At 37.1% G+C, this 17,477-nt stretch overlaps 1 protein-coding gene across 7 annotated transcripts; it reads left to right on the forward strand.

Moving 5' to 3' along the window:
• Positions 1–262: 262 nt before the first annotated feature.
• LOC799968 (uncharacterized) lies at positions 263–13,748 on the forward strand. Of its 7 annotated transcripts, none has more exons than XR_015476839.1 (6): positions 263–610; positions 4,796–4,947; positions 6,670–6,781; positions 8,709–10,851; positions 11,602–11,721; positions 13,349–13,748. XR_015476839.1 is itself a non-coding variant. In XM_087237491.1 (5 exons), the coding sequence occupies exons 1-4, from the start codon at positions 340–342 to the stop codon at positions 10,832–10,834; spliced, it is 2,661 nt and encodes an 886-aa protein (XP_087093617.1). In that variant the 5' UTR covers positions 263–339; the 3' UTR covers positions 10,835–10,851; positions 11,602–13,748. The 7 variants fall into 7 exon arrangements, 3 of the variants coding, with proteins under 3 accessions (XP_087093617.1, XP_087093618.1, XP_087093616.1); XR_015476838.1 differs by having other exon boundaries at positions 11,606–11,721; XR_015476836.1 differs by having other exon boundaries at positions 8,709–11,721.
• The last annotated feature ends 3,729 nt before the right edge of the window (positions 13,749–17,477 follow it).

Raw genomic sequence — 17,477 nt, forward strand, 5'->3', positions numbered from 1 at the left:
ATTTGCTATTAAGTATTTATGAGGTTACCAAATTTATATTATTGTAGAACCAACTTTCAAAAAACAGTGTTTTGAATTTAAATAAAACATGCTTATTATCTATTGAGACATCTATTAAGTGCATAATACTGTCGTGTTTACTTCTTCATTCTTCACAGCGACATATTAAAAGCAGACCGCAAACCTTCTTTACAGCAGTCTATAAATACAACTTGGTTGAAGCATTCATAACGGAAGTACAGCGCCCTCCTCTGGGAGGATCATTGTAATCGTCGATGACTCTGTCAAATAGACCACAACGACTCCTCTCCACAAAAGTAAATTAACCCAAATCGGACCATGCCGGATGCGAGCATGGAGGATTGTGACGGGTTTCAGACCCAGTTCACACACATCATGGAAACGTTACTACAGACCGCCGTCCGGGAAACGACCAAACTTTACCAGAGCACTCTACAGAGCCTGAAAGCGGAATTGGTGCATCTGAGAGTCGAGAATGTCAAAAAGAAGACAACTCATTCATCCTGTCAGGACACCAGAAGATTCCCTCAAACTGGGATTCAGAGGACTGGCAGTGTCTCAAAATACCGTGATGTTGGGGTGCAGTGTGGTAGGTTTAACTTCTAGCATTGTGCTTCTGTGTGCCTGGGCGTGCGTTAAACACTTCCTGGAAAATTATAACCACTTTTAACGGCTCTGACATGATAAGATGCTGGACACGTAAAGTTAAAAGCCTTCTTGTCTTCTGAATGTTATAATATACCGGCACATGAAATTAATACTAAAGTATGGCTAGTTTAAAGTAAATAGTGTTTTTTGAACTATACTATAGTAAAATAACGTTACCTGGAGTTTATTTCTTATTCAGACGGTATGATAACCCTGTATAACAATATAACGGTATTGTGTTTAACGTTACTGTTCTAATATAAGTTCTTTTTAAATGTCTTAAACATTTTTAACACAATTTATTATATTTAAAAAAAACATTTATAATATTTTGGAGCAGTAAACAGCTAAACGATTAAAATAAATCATTGACCTCTGCTCTCTTGGTAAGTTTCAGCACATTAAAATAATTTTTTAAAACAGAACATTTTAGTGGTATTAAAACCTTGACTTTTTTAAGGTGGTAAACCTCGAAACCTGTTATCATCCATGCCTAAATACAACTATAATCAGGGTGCGAATTTGGGGGGGGATTGACCCTCCTAATTAAGACTTGATCACCCTAAAGGACATCTAAATAAGATGTGTGGAGGGCCCTTTAAAAGTGAGATCTGCAATTTTAACAATAATGTTTCTAATTCAAATAATAGACATCCACTTGACCACCCCTATAACGGTTCATAACACTGTGAATGCATTATCGCGCCAATCAGTCCATGTGAGAAAAAAGTCTTTAAACAGTCTGAAACTGGCAGATTTAGAGCACCGATCAGTGATGTAAAGTAACAAATTACAAATACTCAAATTACTGTAATTGAATAGTTTTTCTCAGGAATTGTAATTCGCTTAATCCTTTTAAAGATTTGTACTTTTGCTTTCCCTTGAGCTCCCTTGAGCTTTATTGGTACTGTCCAATCAAATCGCGTCATACTGAACTAGCTCAAGACATGGTTGCTTTATAATTGCAACAAACCTTTTGGAAGCATTAAAAATGTCCAAGAAGATGTGCATAATCTTTATACGCATTGACCCAGAGACATTTTATATGTCTCATGTCACTGATGAGAAAATGAAGGATGTTGACTGTATGGTGACTGAAATCACCAAACGGCCTTAAACAATCACTAAATAGAATGAGTGAAAAACGGAATAAAGGGCTGAATGAAGGAAAAACCGAACAAGGAATGGAAGGTAGGACCGAACGAAGGAAGAAAAGACCAAATGAATGAAGCAAGGATTCAAAGAGGGACTGAACAAACTAAGGAAGGAATGAATGAATGAACAAAGGACCCAATGAAGGAGGGAGCAAAAATAAGAACAAATGAAGGGAGGAACGCAGGAAGGAACAAATGTATAAAGAAAGAACAAACAAACAAATGAATGAATGAAAGAAGGACAGAACGAACAAACAATGGAAGAAAATTTGGAAGGAACAAAGCAAAATAGGAAGAACACTAAATGCACTACAGAATGTTACGTTTACACCTCCCTGTACACCACACTTGAGTACTTTTAAATGGCTACTTTTTACTCATATTTTGAGTAATATCTACAACAGATACTTTTACTCTACTTGCACAACATTTTTGGGCAAGTAATGGTACTTTTACTTGAGTATTACTTTTGAGTACTCTTTCCACCACTGGCACCGATAGACACCGTAAGAGTTTACAAGACCTGGAGAAAACCACGTTTTCTTATAAAATAGGTGCTTGTTTCTACATATTGTCTAGAGGTTACGTCAAATTAGGTTTATTGTTTGCATAGTTTGTCCTAAAGGAAGCCGAAATTTAGGACCCCGATTGTCAATGTATAATGCCTGCCTATAGTTATATGAACAACCTAATACTGTACTACTGTAAGTTTTCTGCAACTAGACGGTATATTATACTACAATACATCATAGATTACTGTAGTAAAAACTAAAGTATACTACAGTTTATTGCAGTGAAAAGTTTTCTATAGTTAATACAGCAGCATTCATTAAGTGTTGTAAATACTATTAATGGTAAAAGTACCAGTACTTGCCCCAAAATGTAGTGCAAGTAGAGTAAAAGTATCTGTTGTAAATATTACTCAAAGTATGAGTAAGAAGTAGCCCTTTTAAAGGAGTAGTGAGTATTACGATGTGAAATTGTGATCCATTTACATATTATTTGTGTACATTCTGTTGGGAATTTAGTGATTGTTTAGGGCCGTTCAGTGATTCCAGTCCTCCTACAGTCGACATCTTCATTTCTCATCATCATCAACAGTCTCTCAGTCATTGCTTGTAATGATTTCGTGTCTCCTTGGACACCTTTAATGCTTCCGCACTGTACATGTCTTGAGGTTAAATAGTGAAACGTTGGAGTTAAAGTACAGATACAGCACTAAAAATGTACTCAAGTGAAAGTAAAAGTACAGATTTTTAAAATTACTCAGTAAATGTTCTTCCCGTGTTTGTGTGGGTTTCCTCCGGGTGCTCCAGTTTCCCCCACAGTCCAAAGATATGCAATATAGGTGAATTGGGTAACCAAACTTGTCCGTAGTGTATGACTGTGTACTTAAATGTGAGAGTTTACAGGGGTTTCCCAATACTGGGTTGTGGCTGGAAGGGTATCTGCTGCGCAAAACATATGATGGAATAGTTGGTAGTTCATTCCACAGTGGTGACCTCTGATCAATCAGACTAAACCGAAGGAAAATGAATGAATGAATTAGGGCTAGGCTAGATGGCAAAAATGCAATCTCGATATTTATTTTCCATATTGAATGACAACGGTATATATTTTGCTATAAAATGTTAGTGCTTCCAGATTTAAAAGAGTACCCCAAAAATTAGAGGGTCCATTGAATGGCGTAACAACATACTTTCAACTGATACATTTTCGGTGGCCAAAAATTTGGTTAAACTATAATATCAACACCGTTTTATAGAGTAAAAAAAGTCCAGGGCTTATCATTGTTATTGACAAAATTTATAACGATTCAATATAATATCGTTTATTGGCCCAGCCCTTGAATAAATGTAATTTGTTACTTTACACTAGCGCATGCTATAATATGTATAGTATAATACACGTTACAATAGTATAGTTAAAAAAAAACACTATAGTATTTAACAGCCATAAATTATTATAGTAATTATTAATGAGGGTCATTTTTTGTGCAATTTACATATGTAAGTTGCTTTGGACAAAAGTGTCTGCTAATAGTAAATGTAATCTGAAAACACCTTAAAGACTAAAGCGAATAGATAGTTAATCTAGTGAATAGATAGTTGATAGTGTAGTTCCAGTAAATTGTAACGATTGTAGATAAACATTTTCTTAATTTACATTTGTCAGAAAATTCCCTTTCGGTTGATGATATGTAATATATGAATGATAATATATAAAATAAGCCAATAAGATTAGGAATTTCCACTAAGGGTTTCAGTTATTCGTTGTGTATTAATGTCTAAATGTATGCACCATTTTGTAGTTACAGTTGACTGTACAGATTGTAGATATACTAGGCATAGGCCAGGATAAGATTCTGACGGTATGATAACCTTAGATAAAAATATCACGGTTTCACTGTATCACAATATTGTGATTGATTACTGCTCTAAAATATATTCTTTTTAAATGTCTGGGTAAAAAACAACAACTTTTTTCTCCTTTTTTTTTCTCCAAAATACTTTGAAAAAGTAAACATGTCAGGCTAAATGAATTATAGACGTCTGTTGTCTTTATTTGTTTAAAAAAAAAGTTTTTTAATGACTTAAAGTGGCATATATATCTTTATATCTTTGTATATCTTTTCTGCTGAAGATACTGTTGTCCTAAATAAATGGTATTGCAGAAAATTTTGACAGTTTTAAAACCTTTACTTTTTTCAAACCGCGGTATACCTTGAAAACGGTTATCGTTCTATGCCAAAGATACATTATCTTAATTTACATTTATACTAAAATTCCCTTTTGCTTGATGATATCTAATATATTAATGATAATTTATAATATAAGCCAATAAGATTCAGAATTTCAGCTAAGGTTTTGAGTCATTCATGGTGTTTTAAAATCTAAATGTATGCACCATTTTGTAGTTACATTAAATTGTGCAGATTGTCGATATAAATTTTCTTAATTTACATTTGTCAGAAAATTCCCTTTTGGCTGAGCGGGCATGCAGTCCTCGTCAGTTTATTGGACAACGTCTTCATGTTGGAGACATCACGAGCGATAAACTCACAGATCTGTGTGCGAGTGAGGATGGAAACAGGCAGCTGGCTTTGCTTCTCATCAAGCAAGAGGTAAGGAATGACAGATCATGCAACAGATGAGATCTCTTTATTCATTCCGGTTCTTCTATTTGTCTTTCTTCCTCTTCTCAGCTTTTGCATGACATTCATGAGGTCAGATAGAGTCAGACTGAGATCATGTAAGCCAGTAAGATTCTGAATTTCCGCTAAGGGTTTGTGGTGTCTAAATGTTTGCACCTTGGCATAGTTTTTTTTTTATTAGCTCAGAAAAATATCAATTACCTGTTTATTTTAGTGTGACCATATAACATAAATAAACTAATTTAGTGTATTTATTGCTGATAAAATAGAGTTGTTTTTTAAAGTTATATATATCTTAAATAACTTCTATATAACATATACACTCACCGGCCACTTTATTAGGTACACCTTTCCAACTGCTCATTAACGCAAATTTCTAATCAGCCAATCACAAGGCAGCAACTCAATGCACTTAGGCATGTATACATGGTCAAGACGATCTGCTGCAGTTCAAACCGAGCATCAGAATAGGGAAGAAAGGTGATTTAAGTGACTTTGAACGTGGCATGGTTGTTGGTGCCAGACAGGCTGGTCTGAGTATTTCAGAAACTGCTGATCTACTGAGATTATCACGCACAACCATCTCTAGGGTTTACAGAGAATGGTCTGAAAAAGAGAAAATATCCAGTGAGTGGCAGTTCTGTGGGCTCAAATCCCTTAGGTCAGAGGAGAATGGCCAGACTGGTTTGAGCTGATAGAAAGGCAATAGTAACTCAAAATTAAACAATAGAAGATTGGAGTCTCGATTTCTGCTGCGACATTCGGATGGTCGGGTCATAATTTGCCATCAACAACATGAAAGCATGGATTCATCCTGCCTTGTATAAACAGTTCAGGCTGGTGGTGGTGATGTAATGGTGTGGGGATATTTTCTTGGCACACTTTGTACCAATCGAGGATTGTGTCAACGCCACAGCCTACCTGAGTATTGTTGCTGACTATGTCCATCCATTTATAACCACAGTGTACACATCTTCTGATGGCTACTTCCAGCAGGATAATTTTTATTTTATGTCATATCAGGAGACAGTGGACATTTAAATGTTACGTTCAAATTTGTTATTTTATTTAGTGATGCACAATCTTCTGATTTACAAACACAAATAAATCACTGATAAATAAAACACAAATTAAATTTTTATGTTTTTTTGTTTATGAAAAACATTTGAAGTGTTGATTGCTTAACACTGCGAGTTAAAATTGCCAATTTGTAAATGATTTGGGGAAAATAAAGATCTAGACATTTCTTTGCAGTTTTAAGGTTTTCTGCAGTAAAGGGTTTAACATGTTATGTGGTGTTCACTGCATTTCTGTATGTTTTGATTTTGTAAGCAGGCTCAGAAATGAATTTTCATCACACATATTGCTTTTTGGCTTCGAAACATAAAGTTATCCGCTCCAAAGTTCATATCTGTGCATTCCTAATTTTTTTTTTTATAATTAATGCTTTGGTCACACTTTATTTATTTTTTAGGGGTTTTAACCTTTAAAGGATAGAATAGTGCAGAGAATTGACTGGAAACAGTTGGGAGCAGAGAGAGGTTGAAGGGTCGGCAAAGGACCACGAGCCAGGAATCGAACTTGGGTCGTCGTGAACATCATGGTGCTATATGTCGGCGCACTTAACCACTAGGCTATTGGCGCCAACACATTCCTACTTTTAATGATTGTTGGTATGTTCTGTTTCTTCAGCCTCAGGAGTCTGAATGTGATGAATATGCACCAGGATACTTTCTACTGAAGCAAGAGGGTGCTGAACCGATACTGGTGCGCAAAGAGCCAAATAAGGACACCATGGAAAGGGGTAAAAGAATCATTTGCAAATCTTCCAATACACAAATAAATTATTCTATGATGTTATGTACAATACTGTCATATTTTTAAAATAAAATGATTATTAAGGCAGTAACATAATATACATTTAATATACATTTTCTTATTTAGCAGCAACTGATAGAATGCAATAAAACATACTGTAATACAGGACATTGTTTACATGACATACATTTTATTAGCATTTTATTTTCATGAGAACAATGTTTTGGGAAGTTGGATTTCAAAATGGATTTTTTATTTATACTGCTATTACAACTACTGATCTGGCATAAAAAATACAGCATTTTTAGGCAGTTTTGTGATATTTTTTGTTTTCTTCACAAAAGTTTTCAAAAATGCAAAGGAAAAAGCTTTTCAGTTTTTAGTAAAGCATTGTCACCTAAATATACCCCCAAACCCAAAGGCCACAGCCCTGAAGAGTTTAGCTAATCAAGCTCCTTAGGACTATTTGAAAGACACAGATATTGTTTGTTGGAGCAGGGTTGTAACTAAACCCACATGGAGGTTTTGCCTTCTGAGATGGACCTCAGATAGTTGATCGTTATGTGATTTTTCCACGTAAGAACCAAACCTTCTCAATAGCTAAAAACAGTTGGCATACACTTGGTCCCTAGACCCACATAGTTCAACATAAAAAACATTGAACCCATCCCAAGGACTCAATTATTAAACTCATGTCCATTCCTGCCCCGGAAGCCACTGTCCTACATATTTTAGCTCCTACTTTAATTAAACACACCTGAACCAGCTAATCAAGGGCTGTTTCTCAAAATGCATTCTTCTGCGACCTTGCGTCCTCGTGTTCATGTGTAACGTCATCATCAACTGCCAAAGTTCAGTTCCAAAATTTACGGAGAACGGACGGACGCGTAAAAGTTCCCGGATGTATTCTTGATATCAAGGATGCATAGATGCGGACTTGAGAGCAAAGTACCATTAGTCATTGCGGTCGAATAAAGGAGGTTGGAATCGCAGCATTTTATATAGACTTATCATTAAAGTTCAAAGATATAACTTATTTATATTAGGAGTTTCCCTAAATGAGACTGTGAAAGTAAACATTACCATGAAAATCTTTATGAAGGCATAAATACATTAAGACTGTTTATTTGCTGAAATTCGTATACAAATTAGCTTTATTTGTATTGTGCAATGTATATTTGTGAAAAGGGAGGGGGGAATGAATGATGTAATGTTTGATACTTTTCCGTTAAAAATGTGTAAAGGTCATGTGACCACCGGAAAGAACGCAGCATCTCATTTCTCACAAGATGCGTTCTCTGTTCTTGCAGTCTCCTGAGTTAGTTCCTCCGATGTAACTTGGAAAGAATGGTCTCCACAAGAACGAGTCCATTCTCAGTGTTCTTGGAAGTAAGAAAAAGCCAAGGTCTCATGCCGTGGTCAAACAAGAGTTTAAGCATGCAAAATTCTGTCATACGGCACTGCAAAAAGAGGCGGGAATAAACAAGATGGTTAGGCATTAAAAAAAGCAAGCGATTGGTTCAGATTTCTGTCCAGAGAGGTCATGTTTTGATCTTTGATTAGTCTCATGCAGTCACATTCGCTTGAACTTTGCAATGCAGCGAACTGTGAAACTTGTCTGATGAGTTTGTGTTTCCAGTCTGTAGCATTTGCGTGTGAATGAATGTACGTCTATGGGGCGAAAAGTGCAGTGTGACCACAGCTTTACTAGGCGTAGTAGAAACCTCAAGACAGGTGTATTAAAGCAAATTGGAGTTAAACTCTGTAGGACAGTGGCCCTCCAGGACTGAGTTGGACATCCCTGGAGTAATGTAACTAAGTACTCAGGCAGTCCAAATAACCAAAGTGCGCTTCACACCTTTAACATGTTATGTTCCTTATGCTGTACTCATCTTCATCTTTTGTATTTGCAGTTGTAATCCCACCAGCAGTTCAAACTATAACAAGACACCAAAGCAACCCCAGAGGAAAGTCACCGCCACCAGTAACTCCGTTGTCCTCTAATCTCAGCGTGACTTCCTGTGGTCATAAACCCAACCAGTCTGCACAACCCATCCAAGGTACATCTCTAAGTACAAAGGAAAACCGTGAAGGCTTGTCTTCCCAAAACAAAAAGCAAGATGCCAGCGTACCAGCACAGACATCCACTACTTCAGTACCAAACAATTCAATCCCTGCTCGTACTGCCTGTGCAAAATTATCTGTACCAATGATTCAGTTGTCAGGTGCTCCATCAATACCTCAAGCTAAGCAATCAACTTCATTAGTTCACCGTCGACCAAGCCCAAATCCTCACGCATCAAACCAAACAGTAGTCCCGCAGAAAGAGGAATCAGATATGTGTCATCCACTTCAAAATACCTTCCTTTCTGCAGTTCCTTCTAGTCAGGTCTTAGTAGCAGAGCCTACTTCCAACAAACAAAGGGCATTGTTTACACACACAGAGAAATCTGCATCAAGCATTACATCCATAAACCAGGCCACTCAAACATTTGCACAATGTTCAGCTAAACTTACACAACCACCATTCATTCAACCACAAGCCATTAAAACTCAAGCCCAAGAGATGACTCCAGTAGTACACAATGCCATGCCATCAGGCTTGGTTCCTGCAACATCAAGTAAACCCACAAAGGTCCATGATCGGAGAGGAACCAATCTTGTTCCCCCTCTACCGCATGCATTTGCATCTCCTCAGGTAATCCCAGCACATTCTGGGGCACATTCAAATCCTTCATTTAGTTTCCCTGCAGTGCAGCCAGTTGTTCCAACTCCGGCAAAGCCAACTTCGTATCTACCAATGCTGGTTTCATTTTCATCTTCTCACCTTCCAGTAAACACAATTCCAGCATCTCCTTCCTTAAACCCACCTCAACCTTCACTTACCCAATCTCAATATCCTCCACAATCTGATCAGTTCTCCTCCTCCTCAAGCCAATTTTGTCCTCTGCCTGATAATTCGCCAGATTTGCTTGAATCTCTTGATTGTTTGCATTTGCAGCCACCAATCATGATAACGCCACAAGATGCTCCTGATCAGGCGCCTCCACATCATTTTCAATCATCATCTGGGCAACTTGCGCCTTTGCTAACACCGAAAGAACAACAAGCTGCTGCTGCTTCAGCTAATGTTGTTTTAGGCAGAGTACCTGCTCGGTCCTTACAGACCTCAGTGCCTTTGGTTGAGAACCTACCATTTTCCCCACACTGCAGAGCAGAAACAACAGATAGAAACAATGAAGACCTTTCAGACGACGACACTCCCACACTCCAGTCTAGACTCAGAAAACAGAGAAAGCTTTGTTTCAACTCCAGACAACTAGATCCCTCGGTTAAGGAAGGTATGATGAAGGATCAGTTGCAGAATGACTTGACTAGGGAATCACAACTTTCTGGCTCAAACAATGGATGTCAAACCTTACCCAAACTTTTGGGCAAAACCCTGCAGAGAAATACAGAGTGTCCCGATTGTGGACGCATCCTTAGCAATGCATCTGCCTTGGAGAATCACATGAGGCTTCATACAGGAGAGAGACCTTATACCTGTTCCCAATGTGGAAAGGCCTTCCCTAGTGTCCGAGGTCTCAACCGGCACATGAAGGTCCATGCCGAAGAGAAGCGTTATCAGTGTGAAGAGTGCGGGAAGAGTTTTGTGTACCACTTTACCCTTACCAAACACCAGCTTATTCACTCTGGGGAAAGGCCGTTTCCTTGTAAAGTGTGTGGAAAGAGGTTTTTGGCCAAGGCGGACCGTTCCACACATATGCGTATGCACACTGGAGAGAAGCCCTTCTCTTGCACTCTTTGTGGGAAGAGGTTTAAACATAGAGTAGCTTTGAATATGCATATGCAAGGGCACAGAGGAGAGAAACGTTACACTTGCCCGCACTGTGAGAAGGGATTTGTGGATCTAGGTAATTTTAAAAGACATAAGCTCATCCACACAGGCGAAAGGCCGTTTGAGTGCAAGGAATGTGGGAAACGTTTCACTCAGTCGGCTCATCTAAAGAAGCATCTTCACACACAACATGGTACATGAAAAATAGGAAAGGATTTGTACTATTTAACAAGGCAATCATGCCTAGTTTTTATTGAGCAGTGTGGTTAGGTACAGTACAGTGCGGTATGCATTTATTTCCGTTTCCACTGTCAGATGTACCAAAATAATGTATCATACCATACAACTGTTTTAGACACTTTAGCAAAATAGTACAGTACTAAAGCCGCCTTTCCACTGCACACGACATTTGGACACGACTGTCAGAATATGCCCCCTTGTGGCAGCCGCACAGTATTTTCAGTGTTGTCGTGCACCACAGGGGCGAAGCCTGATTCTCACGGTGTCCGAAATAAAGAACTGCTAAAGCAATAGCCTTTATTCTCTGTGCGTTTACATAGTTTAATGGATGACTGAATACTAGAAACTCATAGACCTCTAAAATATTGGAGGGAATGTGGAAACAACATTAAAAATATATATTTTTATTACTTTCTTACTTACATTTATGAACAGAAATGTTTTTCTTTAATATAGACTTTTTATAATTAAAAAAATAACCAAATAAACTCCTATTTCTCATCTCGTGCGCAAGGACCTGCTTGGAAAACACTGGAATTCATCATATCCGGTCGGCAGGTCGCATGCGATCTAGTCGCAGGAGTTCAAATATTTCAACGGATCCGCAGCTCAATTCGGATCCAAATTTTCCGCATACGGAGATGATCAGAACTCAACGCAGCTCCCGGACTGCTCTACATTGGAAATGAATAACTTCCTGTCTGTCGCTTGTCGTGTGCAGTGGAAAGGCAGCTTAAGGGTGAACCTAAACCACTACTGAATGCTATTGGTTAACAGAGAATCATCACTTGTGCTTGCAGCAAGGAATGAAAACATAAGCAAGCGCCATTTTTAGTCAAACAATGACTGTGCACAGCAGTGAACTATAGTTGACCCAAGCAAGGGTTCATTTCATGAATGAAAATAAGGGAGTTGCCTATAGCTTGACACAAACAGAAACTTGACAGGTCGTCTCCACTAGAAACACGATTGAAAACCATGAATGAGCATGCTCTGATCCACTCGTCTATTCAAGAGTTACAAGAGTTACTTAGCTGATAAAGCGTGTTTGGCATGCTGTCCCGGAAGAGAGCCCTGAGCTCATAAGATCCTCGAGCCCGGGGTTCCCTCCGATTTGCAAGTCAAGAGGGGAGTTTGAGCTCAGGTAGATCTTGAGAACTCCCCTGCTGTAGTAACTAATGAACAGATAGTGATTGCTCTTAAGAGATAACTATTTACTAGGAGCATGTCTATGGTGCCAATTTAAATTAGTCAATTAACTTAAGTTGCATGTTTTTGGACGGTGGGAGGAAACCGGGGAACCCGGAGGAAACCCACGTGAGCACAGGGAGAACGTGCAAACTCCGCACAGAAATGTCGGACTTGGTACGGACTAGAACCAGTGACGTTCTTGCTGTGAGGCAACAGTGCTAATCACTGGGCCACCATGCCACCCATCTAGAAAAGGAGGAGGAGTAGGGGTGGGCGAGGGGATTCTTCAAAACGAAGATGGCTGTCAACTTAGTGTATTGATAGTGGCTTAGGAATCGTCTGGTTGGGGAATCATAAATTGAATAATGCAAGGCCGGCTGAAAGCAATTATAAGGATGTGATTCTCTCAATTATTTTATAAATAAACGTCACTTAAAAAAAAAAAAGCGCATTATTGTTGACCAAAAAAGACAAGACTAAAATGTACTCAAAAAGATAAAAACTAACTCAAGTTTTGTTGTAATCTACTGCATTGTGCTGTTCATTCATTAGATGAGTGGACCAGAAAATGCACATTCAGTCACGTTACTGGAGCAGCAGACCTGTAAAGTTTCTGTTTATGACAAGCCATTTTCATTGACAAAATTAACACTGACCCAGGCTCAAAGTTTGTCATCTTGTTACAAACATGTTGTGTCAAATTGTTTGGAAAGCGTGAGACGCACCGCTTCTTCTCAATTTTTGTGTGCTTTTACAATACTTCTACATTTGAATAATTAATTCAGTGTGCGAAAGATATATGTGAATGGACTATACAGCTTTCGTCAAGTGAGAATGATGTCGAAATGGAAATGAAAACTCTGGGTGACCCGCACTGAATCATACTGTAATCTACTAAACCATAGCGCTCAATAGAAATGAGTTGTAATGGAAAATATAATATAGGGCTGGGCGATAATGCAAACAAACTATAATGATATCATGTTTCATATCATTTAATATAGATATTTATTGAATATTTTTTTAACAATCCATTTAGGAATATTAGGATTTTTTAGTGCACCCAGATCATTCGTTCAGGTGTTTTTTAATCATGTGCAGCTGGAAAATGAGCATGTCAGTGCACGTCGCTCCCATAAGCGCGTCGTGCAAGTAGCCACATTTTAATAAAACTATGGCGCTTCATACTGAAACTACAAACTGAATTTTTAAATTTTTTTTTTTCTTATCAATATCGACAATGATGTACGGTCAATAAATATCGATACCAATTTTATCACTCAGCCCTAATACAACAGCATTAGGTTTGATTGTAAAATAATTGATAAAGATGTAATTTGAAACAATCAAATTGCATGCTTTTTTTAACAGTGCTGTAATTGCTAAACTTTTTTAAGAATGTGAAATAATTGTGATTCCTTTCTTATTTTTCTATTCATTTTAAAGTTATACTTCAGTTTTACAGAACTTTTTAGTGTCCTGCTATATATGTATATATTACTTAAGGGGATAATCCCTTTAATTGAGTGAATTTGAGTGCTTTTCTTAGTGCATGTTGTAACATAATGGAGTGAATATGAATATTTCCATTGTTTATTATTATTTTGTCATTACTGGGCAATTGTAAAACAAATGTGTGTCCAGAAAACATGATGATCTAATAAAAAGCTGTTTGTGCTACACAGTTTCTGAAATATGTTTATTCAAGTGTTACTAATGTAGTATGATGCAGCCAAGAGCACTAGGTGGCAGTGTAAAACTACATTATATACGGCATGCACTAAATTCCAGGGGTTTCATTACCACGACGCAAAATGGGCGTGGCTAGGTCGGTGTGTGGGAAACGCCCCCTTTAAAAAAAAACAATACTGAGAGGTCACCGATCATGCGCAGTACAGGTTCTTTTTTAGCGCGGTCATTTCAAACAGGATGATTATGGATAAAGAACCTACCGCGGTGGATAACGAAGGAAAAAAACATTCATACAGGTTATTTTTTTGTTGTTATAATGTTATATTTTAAAGATTTCATTAGCAAGAACAGCTGACCTCGTTTTAATCCGTTTTACTGTCTCTGGGCTTTTGTACTTCCATTTTAAACCAAATAATAATGGTTGTGGTAAGGTTAACCGTGTTTTTGTAGTTTAAAATATGGTATTCAGTCATGTTTAAACAAATAAATACCACATTTTCTGTAATAAATCGTGGTTAATTTTTCTTTCTCGATCTTAGTTAATTAACATAACTCATATTTATTTTCTATTTTTATTTAAAGTCATCATACACAAAACACCTGGGATCAGGACAGGTATCTGATGTTAATGTATATAAAAGTGATCATACATGTAACCCCTGAGATCAGGACAGGTATCTGATGTTAATGTATATAATATAAAAGTGATCATACATGTAACCCCTGGCATCAGGACAGGTATCTGATGTTACTGTATATAAAAGTAATCATACATGAAACACCTGGGATCAGGACAGGTATCTGATGTTACTGTATATAAAAGTAATCATACATGAAACACCTGGGATCAGGACAGGTATCTGATGTTAATGTATATAAAAGTGATCATACATGTAACCCCTGGGATCAGGACAGGTATCTGATGTTAATGTATATAAAAGTGATCATACATGTAACCCCTGGGATCAGGACAGGTATCTGATGTTAATATATATAAAAGTAATCATACATGAAACACCTGGGATCAGGACAGGTATCTGATGTTACTGTATATAAAAGTGATCATACATGAAACACCTGGGATCAGGACAGGTATCTGATGTTAATGTATATAAAAGTGATCATACATGTAACCCCTGGGATCAGGACAGGTATCTGATGTTAATGTATATAAAAGTGATCATACATGTAACCCCTGGGATCAGGACAGGTATCTGATGTTAATATATATAAAAGTAATCATACATGAAACACCTGGGATCAGGACAGGTATCTGATGTTAATATATATAAAAGTGATCATACATGAAACCCCTGAGATCAGGACAGGTATCTGATGTTACTGTATATAATATAAAAGTGATCATACATGAAACACCTGAGATCAGGACAGGTATCTGATGTTAATATATATAATATAAAAGTGATCATACATGAAACACCTGGGATCAGGACAGGTATCTGATGTTACTGTATATAAAAGTGATCATACATGAAACACCTGGGATCAGGACAGGTATCTGATGTTACTGTATATAAAAGTGATCATACATGAAACCCCTGAGATCAGGACAGGTATCTGATGTTAATATATATAATATAAAAGTGATCATACATGAAACACCTGAGATCAGGACAGGTATCTGATGTTAATATATATAATATAAAAGTGATCATACATGAAACACCTGGGATCAGGACAGGTATCTGATGTTACTGTATATAAAAGTGATCATACATGAAACACCTGGGATCAGGACAGGTATCTGATGTTACTGTATATAAAAGTGATCATACATGAAACACCTAGGATCAGGACAGGTATCTGATGTTAATATATATAATATAAAAGTGATCATACATGAAACACCTGGGATCAGGACAGGTATCTGATGTTACTGTATATAAAAGTGATCATACATGAAACACCTGAGATCAGGACAGGTATCTGATGTTACTGTATATAAAAGTGATCATACATGAAACACCTGGGATCAGGACAGGTATCTGATGTTAATATATATAAAAGTGATCATACATGAAACCCCTAGGATCAGGACAGGTATCTGATGTTAATATATATAAAAGTGATCATACATGAAACCCCTGGGATCAGGACAGGTATCTGATGTTAATATATATAAAAGTGATCATACATGAAACCCCTGGGATCAGGACAGGTATCTGATGTTAATATATATAAAAGTGATCATACATGAAACACCTGGGATCAGGACAGGTATCTGATGTTAATATATATAATATAAAAGTGATCATACATGAAACACCTGGGATCAGGACAGGTATCTGATGTTACTGTATATAAAAGTGATCATACATGAAACACCTGGGATCAGGACAGGTATCTGATGTTAATATATATAAAAGTGATCATACATGAAACACCTGGGATCAGGACAGGTATCTGATGTTACTGTATATAAAAGTGATCATACATGAAACACCTGGGATCAGGACAGGTATCTGATGTTACTGTATATAATTTAAAAGTGATCATACATGAAACACCTGGGATCAGGACAGGTATCTGATGTTAATATATATAAAAGTGATCATACATGAAACACCTGGGATCAGGACAGGTATCTGATGTTAATATATATAAAAGTGATCATACATGAAACACCTGGGATCAGGACAGGTATCTGATGTTACTGTATATAAAAGTGATCATACATGAAACCCCTGAGATCAGGACAGGTATCTGATGTTAATATATATAAAAGTGATCATACATGAAACCCCTGGGATCAGGACAGGTATCTGATGTTAACTAATATAAAAGTAATTATACATGAAACCCCTGGCATCAGGACAGGTATCTGATGCTACTGTATATGATATATAAAGTATTTGACACAAAAGCCGTAGGATCGGGACAGGTATCTTAAGTTATAACAGTATTAATGTAATCTGAGAGGTATCTTAAGTTAATTTGTTTAATATAACACACTGACTTCACATGAAACACCTGCGATCAGGACAGCTATTTAGTACTGCATATAAAAGGCATTTGACACGAAACCCCTGCGAATACGTACAGGTATCTGAATCTAACGGCTGTTTTCACAATCTGCGCATGATCCGCGACCTATGCAAATTCACAGATAGGCCACGCCCACCCGATGACGTAGTAGCGGTTACGCTGTACTGAAACCCCTGGAAAAAAGTGCCTGCCCATTATATACCAGTGGATCTCAAACTTTTTACCATCTCAGAAAAAAAAAAAGTTCTTTCCAAGTACCACCATAATCACCAGTATTGAAATACAGTAGCATAACTACTGACTCAAAACGTCAACATTTATATTAAAATGTGCTTTTAAAAGTTAAAAATGATACGTTACTGTTCTTAAAAAGTAAAAAAAAAACTCCTGTACTCCTGTAAAGTATTAACATAGGAGCCTATTTATCAACACCTGGAAACATAGGCTATATGTCATCAAATTCATATATAAATCATTTTTTAAATTAATTTTTAAATATATATACCACAGTTTGAGAACCACTGTTATAGACTATAATGCGGCTCAGAAAACAAATAAATGACACAACAAAACAGCAGGTGAGATCTTCAAATATCTAAACAGGAGTCAAATTGAATTAAGCTGTGAAGAACTGTGAAAAAAAAAAAGATTCAGTCTACAATATAGAACTTCACTGAATAAAGTAACCAACACAAAAAAAGACTCGAAAGCCATA

This window comes from Danio rerio, chromosome 1 (genome assembly GCF_052040795.2).
Source record: "Danio rerio strain M-AB ecotype USA chromosome 1, GRCz13ab, whole genome shotgun sequence".
Taxonomy (NCBI): Eukaryota; Metazoa; Chordata; class Actinopteri; order Cypriniformes; family Danionidae; genus Danio; species Danio rerio.